At 34.4% G+C, this 19,791-nt stretch overlaps 1 protein-coding gene across 1 annotated transcript in view; it reads right to left on the bottom strand.

Moving 5' to 3' along the window:
* The window catches only part of LOC113231185, a 24,274-nt gene extending 9,742 nt beyond the window's left edge, over positions 1 to 14,532 (bottom strand). The window contains exon 1 of the mRNA XM_026465372.1: positions 14,408 to 14,532. Within this exon, the coding sequence (XP_026321157.1) occupies positions 14,408 to 14,410 (3 nt within the window). The 5' untranslated portion in view covers positions 14,411 to 14,532. The remainder of the gene's footprint in view (positions 1 to 14,407) is intronic.
* Between the last annotated feature and the right edge of the window lie 5,259 nt (positions 14,533 to 19,791).

Genomic DNA, 19,791 nt, shown 5'->3' with positions numbered 1-19,791 from the left:
TATATCGGTAAAAACGAATTATGTGAAAACGCATGTACGAGGTTTTCACTCTAGTACATATCATCACGCTATAAAAGGAAAGAAAGACCAAAGAGAGATGGATGGATTGTGTGAAAGATGACATGGATAACAAAGGTGTGAGTATAAAAATGACGGCTGATAGGGGACAGAGGAAGATAAATATATATTGTGCCGACCCCACCTAGCGTGGGATAAGGACAGGAAGAAGAAGAAGACATATCATCACGCTTGTCTCCCACCGGGTAGTCTATGAACCTTCACCTTCTACACTCCTGACAAACTTCCTTCGCTTCCTCCACTTCCATCAGTCTTTTCATACATGCTTGTTTATTTATTTTTGGTACTTTTAACCCTTTCTAAGGACGCCCCCGATCTGATTGCGATGTGTACGCCGAGGACTACCTCCTCTCTACGCCTCCATCCACATTCGCTCTATAAATTTGTGTCGTCTGTCTACCAACATTCATTCTATCTACATGACCAAACCATCAAAGCATTCCCTTTTTTATCTTGGTCACTATACCATATCACAATTTACTACATTGTTCGGCATTCTGTCTCTAATGGCCCATTTACACAGAGTTAATTGACGAGCCATGCCATAAAGCCAAACCATTAAGCCAGTCTAGTGAAAAGTGCGAAATTCGCAACGTCCGTCTACAACTACAGCCAGTATAATGCGCAGGGTACACTGTGAATGAAGCTAAGCTAACTTAGCTCACGTAGCCGGGGCATCTTTTCATACTGTAGCGAGTCGCAGCAGTCGCTATAAATCTCTTTTTTATATATTTTATATAGTCTTTTTAAGTTTAGTTTTATATTCATTCTAAATGTAAATGTGATTGTTTTTGTCGTTTTTTCTTTACTTGTTTCTGTGTATAAAAATGTGTTACAATATTTTGTAATACACATAACACATTAATAAACTGTGAGTACATTTATTTTGGTCTTGCTCACTCTTTGTTAGCACCCACTGGGTCCGCTACACATACATTGGTTCACACCGCGAAATAAGCTAACCGAGCTCACTAAACTAATCCAACGATCCCGGTAGCTATGTAAAATATGTCGCCCTTCTGCCGCCCTTCACCTCCACACGTAACCATGGTCACTACTGACTACGTATTTTCTTATTTTGTATGCAACTACGCGAATTAATCTAAGTTAGCTTAGATGGCATAGTTGACTGCATACATACTACGTGAGCTGAGCTAAGTTAGCTAGCTTCGTTCGCGGTGTGGCCTGCGCTTTACAATAAGTGTTTTTAAGATTCTTTACTAAACGGCAAGGTAAACTAGCGGAGTGGCTCAGAATGCACGTTCACACAAGGCCATATAAGCTAATTCAATGCACGTGTGGTGGCGGAAGGTATTGGTCCGCAAAATTAGAAGTCATTCTAATTTAGTGGATTGTCTTTATTTACACGTCGCCAATAATGGCTTGGTTTTATGGAATGGCTCGTCGATTGGCCCCGTATAAACGGTCCTTAAGACTATTACCGCACATATTGCGTAAAGCTCTCATTTCTACTTATAATTTCCATATTTTTTTTATTTTACGTTGTTTAGTGCGCCTGGTGGTTAGCTTCACGCCTGTCCATAACAGTTGCAGTACCGCTCAAAGGGTACTGGCGCTGCGCCCGTCGCCCTGAGACATAAGTTGGAAAGTCTCATGTGCCTGTAATTTCACTAGCACCCTTACCCTTCAAATCCGGAACGCAGTAATGCTCGTATTACTGCTTGGTGGCAGAAATAGGTAAGGTGGCAGTATTTCCCTGGACGTACTCTTTCACATGGAAGTCGATGTGAAAGAAGTAAGATAAGAATGATATATGAGAAGATAAGATAAGAAGATAAGAAGTGCTACAAAAATTAATCTATAATTATAACTTACTTAAGATTATAACTTTATTAAAGAATTTTGTCGGTCTGTACGAATGATGAATCTATAGACAACTTTTATCGCTCAGTGTGAGACTCCTTGTAGATTTAAGTTGTAAATCGTACCGTTAGTTGGTAATATCGACTTTAGATAGTCAGTATACGATTGTTACAACACTAGCGGCGCAGTTACGGTTGATCAATCGACACGCGTGTTGAATCGCGTCGAGTTACGTATGGCTTGAAATTGGACCAATCCTTGTAAGGTCAGTGTGATGCAAATGGCTGAGATATATTGCTTGAAGTAATGCTAATAAAAATTGTTATAAGTACAATAGGGGCACGAATTAAAACTAATTTTATTTTAATTTATTAAAATTCATATCTCAATTAAGGTCTTAATTATTGAATATCGTATGCTGTATACGATTAAAGAATAAAAAGGTCGTAATAAAAGAAATTCGACATCGAATAACAGATGGGTTCAGCGTTCACCCTGCGGAGCCCTACCTCCGTCTGTACGTTAAACCGTTCTGTGACGACAATAGATTCAACAAATCTACTGTGTCAAACTAATACATTGTAATATCAAGAACGAAATGCGAAAAGGTTTTTTCGGTTTTTTGTAACTTTTGAGTTTAATAACATATAAACGTTTACTTTTTATGATGTCAAGTGCCGGGACAAGCAAGACCCGGACCTGGTGGTACGCGACACGCCCGTCCATAACGGTTGCAGTGCCACTTAGAGCTTTAAATCGCAAAAATCTGAGAGGCACTGCCACTGCTCCCGTCACCCTGCAACGTAAGTTGACAAGTCCCATGTGCCTGTATTTCACCAGTACCCTTACCCTTCAAAGCTGGAACGATACATTTAACTTACTTTACATTAGCTATTGAAGAATTCTATCCAATTATTATAAATTTACGTTGCAAAATAATTTTCACTTGATAACAGCCGAAAGATTGTAATGAAGTCACGAAACACTGAATTGAGTCATACTGTGGTTTGATACGATAATTTAAAAAAACTAATTACAGCAACATAACGCCATTACAGTGTATTCAAAGGTTGTCAATAATAAATATCAAGTTTTTGTAGTGTACCAAATGTTAAATGATATACACTATACACTATTTTTATTTGATCAGAGGTTTGAAAGTTTTGGTTACTTTCAAAGCAACGATCGGAAAGTACTTGGATGTGTTTATTTATTGTTTAAATCATCGTTTTAATTATTATTATCATTGTTTTTCATTGATTTGTTTTTACTTCTTATCATTTTTTTATTTTTTTTATTTAAAGGTATGCCATTCATACCTATCAAAACTTCAAATTAAGAGTATTTAGAATATAATTGAATATTTCATGTAACTAGGGCACCATCATGACGATCATAGTTTTATGTAGTATAAGTTTAAGTTGTGTATATTTTAGCGATACATTTGTTGGAGCTACTCGGAACGCGTCGTACTATTACTAATATAAAATGTAGCGAGTATCATCAAAAAGGTAAAATCGGAAAAACCGCTCAAGTTGAGAATCTTACCTTTTAATTCAGATGACTGTGTAACTTTAGATTATATTATTTAAGGCTAAATTGTTGTTATTTTAACTATCCCACCGTATAGAAATCTGTCTTAATGAAAATCTTACTTTGAAGTAAAAAAGGGACAGAACTGCTACACCCTATTGTCAAATATATAGTGTCTTCCAAAAAATATTTTAAGTTACGGTAAAAATATGAGTTCCGAGTTTACAGGCAACTTTCTCCTCTTTTGTTCGGTACAGTTAATGTCGGGAAATGCTGTGTAATGGCCAGGAACTATTAGTTAACAATGGTTATTTTAAATATTCCGTAAGGCTTGTTAGTGACGCTTGTATTTCGTAAGAACCCCTTTCCTTTCCCGTATTAAACATGTTACGGTTTCAAACGTAATTAATTCTGTTCAGGAAATGCATGTTTCTAGTGTTCTTTGATTTATCGCTTGGTCATAAATGTTTTATATTTAAATAACTTTGCATTTTTAATCAAGAACAACAACACGTTTACCGAGCCGGTTGTTTGACGTAGGCTCAGAATTTGTACGTTTGAATTTATCTACTTAAATAGTTCATTGTTGAACGTAAGTTTTGGTAATAATTACGCTAAGAGAGTCAAGAACCATTCAAAATACATTTTGTACCATTGATGGATCCATGGGAATCGAGTAAATTTAGACTATCTCCGATCTGCGGAATCAAAATAGCATAAACATGACCGAAATTGGAAATACAGTACTGAAAATAATAAGTATTAATAACAAGACAATCGAGGGTGTCTATGATGCCTGAGAAATCATATGACATGATCATATCCGAAATTGGAAATGTGGTATTCAAAATAATAAGTATCAATAGTATAATAAGCAATTTATATTTAGAAGTTTTAAGATACTCGTTTGTAATAATATTTGGAGTCTAAAACAATGTGGGCGATAGTATTTAGCAGATTTGCAATCTTAAAATGTGTAGGTGTATCTCCCACGCAACCCTTTCGGTTTCCTAATGGCTGAGAACTAGGCTGGTCATTCTATTCTTAAGTGGGAATCGTGTTTCAAGGTTTTTTATTATTTAAAATTCAATAACTGGTTTGCTATATCAAAAGTTACATCGCACCGTTGGTGTAATAAGGCCACATCTGAACAATTATAACTTTTGAGGAGGTCTAAGGATTTTGCGAACGAAATTAGGTGATAACTATTAATGTTTAAATGAGAAAGTTATAATATTACGCATATACATAATTTCTTTCATTGTAGTTCCTATTCGTTTTATGACTTTCATGTGATAAAAGCATTTCTGACGCATGTGGTGTTATTATATTACGTCCGATTCGTATGAGTTCCAAATCCGGGAAATGGCGGTCCGAAATGTCACCGGTGTCCGAAATGTCATTTTATCTCCAGGTGTACAAGCGACATTCGTATTTTTTCGGATTCAGTGCACAAGCGACATTCGAAGGGGGTCCGAGGTTTCTAGATTTGTATAGTCTCGGATTGGTAACGAATATTCTAACAATAATGAAATTACAGGCACATGGGACTTGTCGACTTATGTCTCAAGGTGAGGGGCGCAGCGGCAGTGCCCCTCAGATCTTTGCGATTTAAAGCTCTGAGTGGCAGTGCAACTGTTATGGACAGGCGTATAGCTTACCATCAGGCGCACGACTTGTTCGTCCCGTCACTTGATATTATAAAAAAACGTCATATGACAGTAATATTCTTGTTATAACCATATAGGAAAAGAATAAAGAATAGATAAAGAAAGATACAGGAAAAGGTTAAATATAACTATCTTAATATCCTAGCCACCTCAATCTTGATCCAGCTGGAGGTTTTGTGCAAAAACTTGAATGTCTTATGTTCACTTGCACTAATCTTAAGTACGTCTTAAATCAAATCTTAAATTGAGAAGACACCTTAACTCAATACTTTAAGTGTCTTTTTGCATTGCAAGCTTTGGTTTACGACATGCTTAAGTTTAGTGCAAGTGGACATTAGTGTGCTTAAACAAAATCTTCATTATTTTACACTAATCTGGTGATAAATTTTACTGACACTAAACTACGCATCAACCACACATCATCATGTGTTGTAAGTGCCTGAGACGCCTGTGAAGCGTATTTATAATAATCACTATCAATAATAGTGTAGCGACTCTACCACTCACAATTTCTCAATAATCTATACTACCTATTCCTTCTAATTAAATACACATTAGTATGATTTGTAAAGCACGCAGTATTTCAAATTATATAACTATCCGTGAGACTTTTACGAGCAGTGTTAAAGTCGAAAATTACGTTTCATTACCTGAAAAGTTAAATTTTCTTTTTTTTTTAATGAAAAATTCTTACTTTGAATGTTATACATATTTTATTGTTATATACTCCTAAATCCTAAACGACATATGCTCAACAAAATCAGGCTTTAACCAGTAATTAGTTGATTTCATTTAGTATGCACCGTCTCCGAGTTACTTTATTGTTAAATTTTGGTGCGTTCGCAAACTATTTAGGATTTATAATAAGGAATATAGTTGAAAAGAAATTTCAACGTCTTCAAAAGTTACAACAATTGTCTCAAAAAAACAAAAGAAAGAAATTTAAGAAATGTATCAAAATCTCAAAATCTGGCAACACCGTTTGGGTTTCACTCATGATTACGTAGAACTTGTACCATTGTAACTTTGAAATCTCAGAGAAAATTGAACTTCTTCAATTTATTCTGCTGAATACATTTAGATTTGGTGCGGTTGGTTTCTTTTCACCATTACAAAGAGCTTATTCATAGTCGTTCGTTCGTTCGGGGTCAACCGGTACGAAATAAATTATATTTACTTCATACAATAGACATCAACGCTCTACTCAATGTATGTAGTATTTTTATTTTATGGCATTATTATTAGTTTCTCTATGGCTATGAAAACCAGATGCAAAATTCTTTGCGCTATAAAAATTTAAAATTAAGAGCAGTATTTAAAAATAAATAATACACACCAAGTTCTTGTTTTACTTTCAAACGAAGCGAAATTGCGTTTACGTAATACACTACGGTCGATTTCTTCTACTAGTAGTCAATCGCGACTTTAGAAAGTACCTTCGTGCCCAATTTTATGCTTCATAAGCTAAATATTGAAGCTGATAATGGAAAATTGAAACTAATTGCCATTGAGATGTGAAATTACTATCGTTTTTTTAGTTAAACGTGTTTGGAAATCAATTTAACGCTTTCGTTTTTTTTAATTATGGTAACCCAGGGAGAGGACAATGTTCTTTAAGGCTAATTTTTGACAGTACAATAACTCAAAAGAAACTTTTAACGCATAATTTATCGACAAACAAACATATAAACATTCATTTGTAAATACATACATACAAAGAAATATGCTTATATATGATAATGTTAATTAATGAGTATAAATTAATTTAAATATATAATTCATTATTTCAAATATTTACAATTGGCACACTACGTCTTCCGCTCTGTTTAACTTTCCTCTGCCTCAAAGGTTGTCTGGTCGCTCTGAGCGATAAAGCCGCCTTGTGTGGTGCCTGTGTGTGGGCAATAATGTTGTAATATTTGATGACCTTAGTGGCGCAACGGTTTGCACTGTGGTACTGGGAGAGGAAGTCCCGGGTTCGATTCTTGACAGGACCGATTTGGACAGAACTTTTCCAAATTCGTCTGAGTGCTCTGGGATGTAGTACAGAAAATGCCCTAATTAAATAATCTACATAAGTACAGTTCTTTCTATTTTTAAAAGTTTGTTTTAGTAAATATTAACTTTGTTTGTATCTCGGCTACGTTACATACAGGTATGAGTTACTGTTAACCATTGTTCTTGCTGGTTACGTCGTTCAGCGAATGTGTTAAACGGACGTGTTAATTTTAATCTCACTCCCAGTTACGGTCGTGTGCCATAACCACAAGCAATTTTAAGAGACTATAATTGCCATTGATTTTTACATACACTACGCATATCAATGTTTTTTGTTCATCCAATTACCGATACATTTATTTGCGTTAATAAATGGGCAGGTAGAGAAATGCATATTTAATGGGAAATCGATTATTTTGTACTCTTGGTGTAAAAAAGCCACATCTGCAAAATGGCGACTTTTCTGGAGAAAGGCTTAGAGATTCTACGAACGAAATTAGTTAACAGACTTATGATGCGGATGGAAGGATTTTAAGAGGACGTCTCAGAAGGACTTGCATTGACCAGATCAGTGATTTCCTCCAAACGGGAAGTGACAAGAATAAAAGTAGTTGTATGAAAAGTGTAGTTGATGTATGCGAGGCTCGAGAGTTGTGTCAGTATAGAGTAAAGTGACGTTCCGTGGTCTCTGCCTACCCCTCCTGTGAGGGCGTGAGCTTATATATGTATGTAAATTAGTCGATATTTTTTATGAATACATAGGAAAGTTATAAAATTACAATTATATTCATAGTTTTCTCACTGATGGCGCTACAGCAAAAAAGTCGTTATAAAACAAAAACAAACATCTGCAACAAATGCAAGGAAAAGTTCGTGAGGTCCGTTAGTTGGCATAGCGTCTGACGGTTTGCTAGAAGGTGTTAACTCGAATCCAGCCGGATCGAAGTTAAGTTTTTCTAAGTGTTCGATCTTTGTTTAATAATTATCACAAACTAGTGGAGTAATTTCACAAAAAATAATTGAATATCGATTATGAGTTTTTTTTTCATGTATTTCATATTATTTTTATAACTTTCATATTATTTTTATATTATTATTATTAATATTATTATTATATTATTATATTATACAAGCACTTTTGACGTATGCAATGTTTAAATTAAAAAAATATTATACATTTTCAATAACCCTTTCTTCAGGTAATTTTATTGTAATTTGTGACTACATACGGCACAGCATTATAACTTAACCTTTTCAAAATAAACATAAATCTACATAGACCAGTTACAACAAAAGCGCCAGTTGTGCCCTGAAGCATTTAGTAGTATAAATATTATCTATAAAATATGTAAGCTATAATGATCGTGTGGAGTTTATTCTAAAGGTCTCATTAGCTACAGTCACACAGCTTAAATCAATATTCTTGATAAGGACACCTACACAGCCAAGATTTATTAAGAATTAAATATAGACAATTATGTGTCAGGAGGTATGAAATTTCGTGCCTTTTATATAGGTAGATAGAGAATATCATAATAATTCGTCACTGGTTGTATAAACACATGAAAAGTTTATTTTGTAACTGCAATTAGTGCTGCCCTGGACTGGGCCATTTGCAGAAACATCGACTCCTCCTCATTTTAGTAATTTTAATATGTTAAAACGTTTCCTTGTAAAGTTGTGAGTTTGGGCTTACGATTTTTTACGTAGCCCTCATATGAAAGAAAATTTAAAAAAAAGATAAAGGCGATAGAAATAGGTATTGATAATATAATGACAATATGATGAACAAATATAATAGGTATTTAGGCAGGCTTACCTATTACCCCGACATTTGTGATATTTTATTCCCATTTTGTAGAGTTAGCATAATGAGACTCATTAAAAAAGAGAAACTTTAAAAGCGTATACAGTAAAACAATTATAAAAAAATATAATGCGAAAAAGTTCTTAAGGGGTAATTTTTAATTTAGTTTTCCCTACCTAATTTCGGTGGTAATTTTTACTATTTAATTATTCTAGAATATTATTATGAAGCATTATTTAATGTTTACAACTTGAAATATAATTACCAACTACTCGTATACGTTTGGAGGACCGACTGTATATCAAGCTCCTTCACATGTAAACTTGAGTGTTTGTACTATGCGCATACTTAACATAATAATAATATAAATGTTACGTCGTAGCATTTGCGAAGTGCTTGGTTAAAGAACCGTGTAGACCGACCTTAAAATTTATGAACGCCCACAGCATTTCGCTCGATATAAATGCAATGTTCAATGAGCCAGAGTGGCCGGGCACAATACCGCTCACCTTCGGTCGGTGAAAGGTCCCTGCCCAATGCCACTTACTGGACAGTTGGCTGTGTAAAACCGTTTGTTGTTTCTTTATTGCGCAGTTCTTTGTGCAAATAACTCATTACTGTTGTTCATTGAGCGAATACGAATGTTAAGATTAATTCTCTCGTTAGAGGAAACCTGTGCCCGGTAGTGGGACATGTAGTGAATTAAGATTTAGGTGAAAAAATACGCTGTATATCGACGCTTTTACCAACAGTAATACCACTTATATCATACTTTTTTGAAATAGTACTGCAGAGATCGCATGCACGCTTTCTTCAAGTCTAATAGCCACCAATTCAAATTACGTTTTTCTTTTGTACTGTTACAGATTGACAGCATGTTTGTAGGTAATGCATGAAGTTCACGCATTAACTGCATGCAGTCGATCTCAGCTGCATGGAGTCCGTTTCAATTGCATGCAGTTAATGTGTGAAATCGTTATCAACTTCATGCAGTCGAGGTCTCGGGTAACGTCTTGATATTAACTGTATACAGCTGAAACCGGCTTCATGCAGCCGAGATCGACTGCATGCAGTTAATATGTGAAATCGTAATCAACTTCATGCAGTCATGGTCTCGGCTGCATGAAGTTGATTACGACTTCACGCATTAACTACAAACATGCAGTCAATCAGTTACCAGCCTAATGTAACATACAATATACTAGTTTAAACAACAGTGCATTTTTCGTGTAATAACGCGACATCTGCAGAATGGTAACTTTCTAACTAAGCTTTTATTAGATTTAAAGATCCTACGAACAAAATTAGTCAAAATGTTTTTATTTTTAAATAGGGGAGTTATAAAATTTTACGTGTACTTAATTTGTTTCATTTAGTTCATATTTTTTTTGGGGTTTTATGTGATAAATTCATTTCAGACTTATGATGATCATATGGCTTTATTTACCAAGAGCAGGTTTTTTTTTCAGTATTTAACCTGAGTACTTATTGCCTGTTGTAAGAATATTAGCAACTGATGATATCCAATAGTAATTTTAAATATTATAGAGCTGTGAGATAATTTAAGTGATACCAAGATCGAAGTTGACTGTACTTACATGGTTCAATCTAAACAATTACTTCCTTCTCTATTTTGTTCAAGGTTGAATATTTGTAATATTTAGCTAGTTGAAAGTAATCGAAGACATAGAACTTGGTCTCGAATGGAAAAAATTATATAGATTACTTTTCAAGCACTTTAAGTAAAAGAAAATATCGATATTTTAAAATAATGAGGTGGCTTAACTCGAAGAGTAACGTTTTTATGACAATGTCAATATAAATAAAAAAATGATAACGGAATAAGACTACACTAGACTGTCAAATAGAATGTTGACAATATGAATTTAAAATTCTATTCTAAGATAATAAATGCACACATAATTTAGGAAATGAAAATATTTATTGGAAAAAATTGAAATTAAATAAAATGATTTTTTTTTAAATTTTGTGACAACACAGAAAATTAAAAACATTTAACAGTATAACGTTCATTAAATTAAACTTTAATAAGTAAAAAACTTTTTCCACGTTTACTAAATTCACAAAATTGCAAATTCAACGTCGAATCACTCAACAAACCTGTATTCGTAAGAAATTAAAGCAAATGTAAGAAAAAAATTACAGTCAACAAATTTTTTATTTTCCGATTATACCTATAAAATAAAAGAGTAAAATATCGTCGTCAATACTTTTGAAAAAAAAAAACGCTACATTATTTTCAGGATCTTTCTAATGTTCCGCAAAATGTGCCGATGTGTTTTTGAGAATCAGTTAAAGTTGTTGAAATTTATGCATTTGTTAGTTACTAAAATTACGTAATAACCTTTTCATTCATTCTACCACAACATAATATTCATCAATTGAGTTTTTACACTAAAATTGCTCAAACAGAAATAAACGTTTCCCCATGATTGCGTTTTGAGGATACGAAGAGCAATTAACATGCTTAATAACAAAATACACCTTATATTCTTAACTTTAAAGACGGAATTTTGTAAAAAAAAAAAACATTAATTGCGCAGTCCCTTACCCAAGTTAACAGTTCATTTGGAACGAAATAAGAAAGAGGACTGAAGGTACTTATGTAACCAATTGTACATTGTTCATTTTAATAGGTACAATAAATGTTACAGGCATTAAACTATTAGGGTTAAGAGAACGAGGTTAAGTCAATAGTAAACGTTACTGTTGTGTTTTATTGCCTTCGAGCTTAAAGTGGTAAGTTTTGTGCTATAAACTCTGTAAAGTTGCGCAGGAGCCGCTTTGTAAGAAAGACGTCCCAAAGTTCCAACCCCAGTTCCAAATCAATAATAAGTCTCATGTGATCATACGTGAAAAGTTCTTTTATCATTTCGCATCTTTAAAATGAAAGTGTTTTAACTCAAACTTAAAAAGATTCTTTTTCTTAATTTTTTGATTTAATATACCGAAAAACGAGTTTAAAAATAAGGCTCATAAGGTTGTTAATTTGGACCTGACTCATTAAGATTCTATATGGGTCTCGTGTTGTTTAAAATTTCACATTCATTTTGCGTATTATTATTTGCGTTGAAATTTTGTGTTGGGTCAAAATTCACTAAAAAAAAGTCTCTTTCATTCCAAAGATCCGATTTCAAAGTCAGTAAAATGAGATTAATTTTGTTCGTTAGAATCTTTAAACTGCTTTCCTGAAAAGTTGTAATTTTGCAGATGTAGCCTTTATTACACCAGGGATATGCTTTTATTTATTACATTTACTTCTAATATCGAATCTTTCAAAAAGCCATGCCTTGATAACCTCTGTGACTCAACATTTACACTGCGGTGGCTAGATGTAACGATCCTAGGTTCGATTATAATAATACAACGCACACACTCAACATAGCCCCGCACTAGGGAAAACCCTGTGTCTCGGGTGCCATGGACACACGCATAGACAACCACAAATTACACCCAAACTCGCGAGAGAAATGCACGCCATACAAATATTTCTCCCGGCCCGGGAATCGAACCTGGGACCTCTGCGTGGCAGTCCGGCATGGTAACTGTTCGCCCTCGGAGGCAGTAAAAAATTGCCAGTTGAACCTTTACGCGAAACGTACTTTTTTAAATTAGTCCTGGAATTCTATGTTTTGTTTCTCTGGTACTTATAATACAAGGGATAACCTTGTTTGAGACCAGGTAATGGTGTAGTTATCGGGACTGTCATTATTATCATAAAAATATAATGAGTAAAAGAAATCGTATAGTGAAAGTTCTACTTAAAAATACTTTTATTTTATTTTAAACGGCATTTAAATAGTTATTTTGATGAGTATCTACTCATCTTTTAGACAAAAATATATATTAGAAACTGCTCGTTTAGTTTTGTTTTCTGTAACTTTGTGCTGCATTATAACCGTCTCAACCGTTTTAACGTCCGTAACAACAACAACTCCACAACTGAAAACAGTTCCCGTGACTAGACAATCTAGACGTGGACTTGTTTCAACACGTTACGGCTTTATGAAGCTATTGTCCATTAGATAAGATCAACGAGAGACAACAATCATGAGATCCCGGCTATCAATCGGTCGCCATCTTTGTCTTGCAAATTTCATTGTTATTTTACTATTAATTTTGTAGACATTATGGTTTATTGTTTAATAAAATTGTGTAAGTTATTCGTGGAGGGCTGTGGTCTCTGCCTACCCGAATGGGGAAAAAGGCGACAAGGCTATGGTGTTTATTCGATAATGCTTTTCATTGCCGCTAAATTAGGATTCATAAATAACACGTATTTTTCCAGCCACAACTTTGGCACCGCTATTTTGAAAAAAAAATTGTGACGATCGAACAATCTCCCATAGCTTTCTGTGTCATATATTTAAATAAGCACCTTTTAATGACATCTATACATTGACTTACAATTAATCTATATTATAATATCTTTCGATATTTTTTATTTTAGCGAGTGTTAATTAGTACTTTTGTAAAGACATAACTCTGAAATAAAGTTTATTTTCCTTTATTATTTAAACAAGTTTATATTAAATAAATACTTTTAACCTTATGGAGTGTAAAATAGGTAATCGAAGAATGTCATAATTACATTTAACTAAATAGTAATAGACTGTGTTTAGTCTCGATTTTATACCACAGTATCGTAAAAAAAGTATAAAAAGAAACCCGATAACTTACTACAAAAATTTGTTATACTTACAAAATTAACCAATAACCTCACTTTCATAATAATTTCCCATTTAACTTGCAACAAATTAATTAGAAATGTGCCAATTGTTGCACAATAAAAAATTCCATTTTATTTGTAACAAACTAATTAGCAGCATGCAAATTGTTACACAACGAAAAAAACCGGCTCGTTAAAGTCATAACATATAAACCGACAATATGAATTAATTAATTCACAAATTACAAAGAAAATGTAAGCCACGTGGCCTTGTGCTATGCTCTGTTAACCACCCGTAGTTATTAATAACCAGTAATTATAAAGTTTGTAAACACTGCAGTTTTGAGTAATTTGCGATTGCACGTATATTAATGGTTAATTAGGAAACTAACGGAATTTTATGTGGGACACTTTTTTTAAACATTTGAAAAAATTTATATTTATATATTTTGAAGATTTAGATATAGAACGATGATTGACTAACTTCGAAATATGAATTTGAATTAAAAATCCTTGTTAGTGCATAAATATGTATAATAGAAAATGTATAGCGATCTTTAAACGGTTTACGAATAAATGCATGGGCAATACCAAAAACGGCCGTAAAAATATTATAAAGCAAAATTCATTACCAAACGATCGAATTAAAATAAAATTTACTCACTAAAAGTGACTTAACAACTAAAGACACTCAATTACAATTAAAAAATCCGTTTCAATTACAATTATGAAATGAATCACTATAATTTTTAAATGATATTATGTCACTTAAAAACAAAATAATAAACAAACACGTGGAAGACTGACCATTTTTGCGTGACAGCTGTGAGTGTTGTGGCTCGCTCGCCTCGACTGGGCTCGCTTTGAGGCTGCTACAATTTTTATAGCAACCTTCCACCAGTTTCACTTTCTACTTGGGCTGGTCGGACGTGGTCCACTTTTTTACGATAAAGCTGCACCTTTAAAGGTAAACAAAGAACACCCGTCTGAAGTTTTCCCCCACAACAACAAGTTAACCCCCAGGTTCGAAATCTTATAAATTGTAGGTTGGTAGGTTCGGTACATGAAAACTTTGGTGATCGCTTGTAATGGTATTTTCTACACAATGTTGCTAGGATTTGAGACTAGTACAAGTTGTATAAAGTTGACAAGTGTCTACAAAAAGTCTCTTTTCAACTTCAATAAAAACTTTTTTGACCTACTGACTTATAGACACGGTTTTTGTGGTCATAAATTATAATTTTTTTCCAGCAGCATCAATATATTATGTTATTTCTGCGTTTCCGTGAGTTAACTACAAAATATTATGGCGATGTGATTGAAATGATCGATGGAAGCCGATTTACTAGGAACACAGATGACCATACATAGCAAACTTTGTTTTATAATAATGCACTGTATAATAATAGCGAGATTTTTTAACCGGCTGCATCTATTATGTTATTTCTGTGTTTCCATGAGTTGCCTAGAAAATGTTATGGCGATGGTGATTCAAATAATTGATGGGAACCGATTCAAGAAGGCCCTGAATTACACAACACACTTTTGACATAAACATAAAAGTTTATGATAATACACTGCATAATAGCGAGTCATTAATTATTTTATCAATTTATCAGTGTAATCACCCTATTCATTCTTTTACGTAATAATTAATAACTGACTTCTTGTATTCAATAGCATCCCAAAGTGTATAAATTGACACGTTTAGCTTATGCAAATTTAAACTTTACGAAAAAGCTATTAAGTTGAATTTGAAAAGTAATGTTAACAGCTTGTATATAACAGCACATAGTCCTCAGTTGGTACAGCAGTCAAAAAACAGAACATATTAATTGATTGCCCTTGCTAAGGTACTCAATGACATTTGCGTCTTTTCCTCTGTGTCGCCGAAAAGGGAAGTGTTCACCTTCGGAACAACTTATTTTTAACTTATGATACTTTTATAACTTACATTAAACATAAGATACATTCTAGAATATTCTTCGTAATAATAAACGGTTGTAAGCCTTCCGTCCTGTTTTTGATATGAGAAATAATATTAAAAGTAATTACTTTTGTTAATTTTAGCCTATCCTTGTGTTATCCGATACTTAGTTCTTGTTAGAAATCTTTGTTGCATTTATAATTAATTTAATTAATGTTTTCCTTTTGTACATTGCATATTATTCTACGACGTGTAGAGGGTGTTTTATTTTGCATTTATAATTTGTTTAATCGCCACAAAATGAGCTCGGTCAATTCAGAAATGTTGTAACTAGTCTCTAGCGAATTTGTACCCTTTTTCGCTAAGTACTTCGTTATCATGGATACGATCACCGTTTATATAAGGGCGGACCTCTTTGTTACACGCTATACATCCGTAAAATTAATTATTACACGTATTGTACTAATTATAATGACGTTACTGTGTCAACCCAAGGCAGTCGACGCGGGAACCTACAAGTTTATTTAGTTATAATGATATGATATGTCTGAGTAATGAAGTAGTATGAATGAGTTCGGCCAGGGAAGTGCTGCCACCTTTTTTTATAATGTTAAGTGACAAGACGAACTAGTTATGCGTCTGGCTTAAAGCGACACGCCTGTCCATAACAGTTGTAATGTGAGCATTACTGCATTCCGGGTTTGAAGGGTAAGAGTACTGGTGAAATTACAGGTAAATGAGACTTGTCAACTTATGTCTCGGGAAGACCGCCGCAGTGGCAGTGTCCCTAAGATCTTTGCGATTTAAAGCTCTGTGTGGCACTGCAATTGCCATAGACAGGCATGTCGCGTACCACCAGGCGAACGAATTGTCCGTCCCGTTACTTGGTAACATAAAAAATAAGTTACCACCTTCGTTCAAAGCCTTTATAACTTAAGATATCGAAGATCATTTTTAATGAAGATCTTTTCATTTGGAAATCTGTAACATAGAATACAATCTTCAAATAAAAGAAATCAACAGCAAAGAGAATTGCCTAAATATATTGCATAAAAATCCCACAGAGAACAAAAATGTCTACTTCAATAGCACTCTGACGTAATCAGAACGTCGTTTAAAAGTGAAAAACATTAATTGCACTTTTCTGTCCGCTTTCTTCCCATTGAGGAGTGACAAAAGATGCGAGTGCGCATCGTCATGTACGCAATTTTACCTTACAAGTGATTTTTGATCGTTTGTAAACCGTGTCCGTGCGTGCGCAATTTGTGAAGTCATTTTTTAGCGTGTTTGCTTGACAATACGTTTATTGCAAGAACGGTCGCTGAATAGTATAATTTTAGATTCTTCTTTATGAAAAGAGTGGTTCCAGACAGACGACTTAAAATACAAATAAAAAGCATTTTCTCACAGCCTTTATTTGCTATTACTATAAATACTTAATATCGTTTTTGTACGTAGAAAATAAGACTTTCAACGAATCGTCGCTAAGGTGTACAGTTTATTGGCGCTATTTACTCACACTTGTATAAGTAATTGCTTCTCCAATTTTGTAGTAAATTTTGAAGGGAAAATGTCTCTACATGACTTAAAGTCCACCCGTCGTCACTGGTAATTTTGAATTACATTAGAGCCAAAGTTGATAACGTTTTATTAAAATTTTAAGAATTTTTAAATGAGCTTATGTAATGTGAAATATCTTTTGTAGAAAATGTCCTAAGAAAGTGTGGCTTGCTAAATTTAAAATATAAAACATCTTGCTTACTTTTGAAACTCAAACTCAAGTAATATTTATTTCATAGCGATAACTCCAATGAACACTTCGCCAACTTTATTTTTTGATCGTTTTCTCATATTTTTGTAAACAGCGATATTTATTTACTAATATTATCCTCCTCGGATTTTGATCGAGTACTACTTATTTGACAGTAATTGTTTCGGACGGAGAACGAGAGCACAGGTCCAGGTATCGACAGGTAAGCGAATTAAATTTGAAAAAGTAACATTGATCATAATCTACTACTCATACGTAAGGCAGGTTGCTCTTTGCAAATAAACATTTGTGTACATTTATCATTTACAATATTTAAGCTAAACTAAACGGGTCACTACCATGAACTTTTGTCATCCAAGTACGCAGAAGCTGTACCTTGTACAAAGAAATTGTTTCACTATTGTTTTTATTTTCGTGAATGGCGAAGTTTGAATATCAACCGAAAACTTATTATAGAAATCTCAAATGAATTTGTGATTTTAAGGACTATTCACATCAGACCGTGCCGGGCGCGAGCCGAGCCACGTACGAGGCTCGGATTGGAAATGCTGCGTACATTTTATATGAAGTGATTCACGTTACGACGTGCCGCGTCTGTGGCACGGACGAGGGACGCCCGAGCTGCTTCTGAGCTCATCCGAGCCTCAGTGTCAGAGAAACAGAGTCAGAGACTAATCTGAAGACTCTTTGACTCTGTTTAAGATGCTCGCGCCCGGCACGGTCTAATGTGAATAAGAATATGTAGTACGTCCGAGGCTCAGATGACTCGGACACGGCTCGCGCCCGGCACGGACCGATGTGAATCATCCTTTATGAAGACGACTGTCAAGAACAACCAGTTTAACAGACTTCGAAAAAGGAAGAGGTTCTCTATTCGGCTGTATTCTTTTTTGAACCGATTTATATGATTCTTTTTTTTTTGGAGAGGTACCCACGTCAGTAGTAAACTTATTCAAGTTTGATGAAAATGTTCCATCTCTTACGGTGGCAAATTAGGGGTTGAATCCGGTTTATTGGATTTCACTCACTTTGATTTTGAATTGATTCACTTTTGAATTTGGGAAATAGCTATAATTCGACAAAGTTTCGTGGTCGATTTTTTTTTATAAAAAAGTTATAATTACAATTATTCCTAGTACCAGTGTCATGTTTATCACAATTTTTCACAATTCAAAAACTATATTTTTTGAGAAGCTTTGCTTGTAGCTAAACTACTGTGTAATACGAAATACGATATTGCAAAAATTACGAAATGTTGTTTGTACAATTCATGTATCGTGCGTACGTGAACGTCGACGTTTCCGCGAGACGTTTGTTGAATAACAATTATGTTGTTAGGTGATCTCTTTCCAAGATATATTTCGTTTATAACTTGTACAGCTGCAAGTAATACCTTCATATTTGGTTTCTGCTTATTAGTTCCGGATTCGATTGATGTGAAATACGAACTTTGGTCTTTCATCTTTGGATTGTATCAGTTAAATTAAGGTTAAATTGTAAAAAATTAAGTCGAAAGACCAGAGAGAGAATATTGTGTTTTTTTTTGTATTTAACCGCTTTGCAGTTTGGGAATTGCATATTCTGAATTTGATGCGACTATTGCGCGTAGTAAAATCGTAATTTTCAAACTAATAAACAGCTTTCTAATCCGTATTAAGTGCGACTGCCGTCCTTATCATAACTAACGTAATCGACATTTTTAGCGAAATTGAACTTTTAACATAATCTGGAATCGTTTCTGAAGCGAGATCTACAAAGCCATTATAAGCGGTTTTTTTCGTATCTTATTTAGTTTCAGTTTTATTGTTGAGCAAAATAAGCGTAATTGACATTTTTTACTAGCAAAAAAAACTCAGATGCCAGTTTCTCGAAAGTTACCGTAATACAAATACGTTAGGTTATGGCATGATCAGACAGGCTGAGTGTCACTCCGATCTGGACAAGCATTTCGAACTCTCCAATATTAACTTTTTTTTTATAATATCAAGTGACGGGACGAACAAGTCGTGCGCCTAATGGTAAGCTACTCGGCTAGTCCATAACGGTTCTAGTGCCACTCACAGCTTTAAATCCACTGCGCTCGTCACCCCGACATATACTAACAAGTCCCATGTGCCTGTAATTTCACCAGTACCCTTACCTTTCAAAATCGGAACACAGTAATAACATTACTGCTTGGCGGCAGACATAAGTAAAGTGGCAAAGTACTTCCCTGAACGAACTCTTTCACAAGGTGCTTTACCTCTGCTAAAATACATACTATATAATCGATGGCATCTTGAATGCCATATCAAGTGACCAAGACCCTTTTTTATTTACATAGGACGTTACGCATACTCCGCTGCAGGTGACATGGCGGGGTTGTGGAACTCTTCTCCGCGGTCCCATAAAAGCGTGCCCGATAAGTCTTCGGAGGCATACCCACTTACAACCTGTATATGCATCCTCTTCCACCGGCAGCAGTTCATACGATCCCGTAGAGTCTCCACTCAA

This window comes from Hyposmocoma kahamanoa, unplaced genomic scaffold (assembly GCF_003589595.1).
Source record: "Hyposmocoma kahamanoa isolate Upper Pololo Valley unplaced genomic scaffold, ASM358959v1 65, whole genome shotgun sequence".
Classification (NCBI taxonomy): Eukaryota; Metazoa; Arthropoda; class Insecta; order Lepidoptera; family Cosmopterigidae; genus Hyposmocoma; species Hyposmocoma kahamanoa.
Note: the sequence above shows the minus strand (reverse complement) of the source record. Positions and strands in the feature narration are given on the sequence as shown.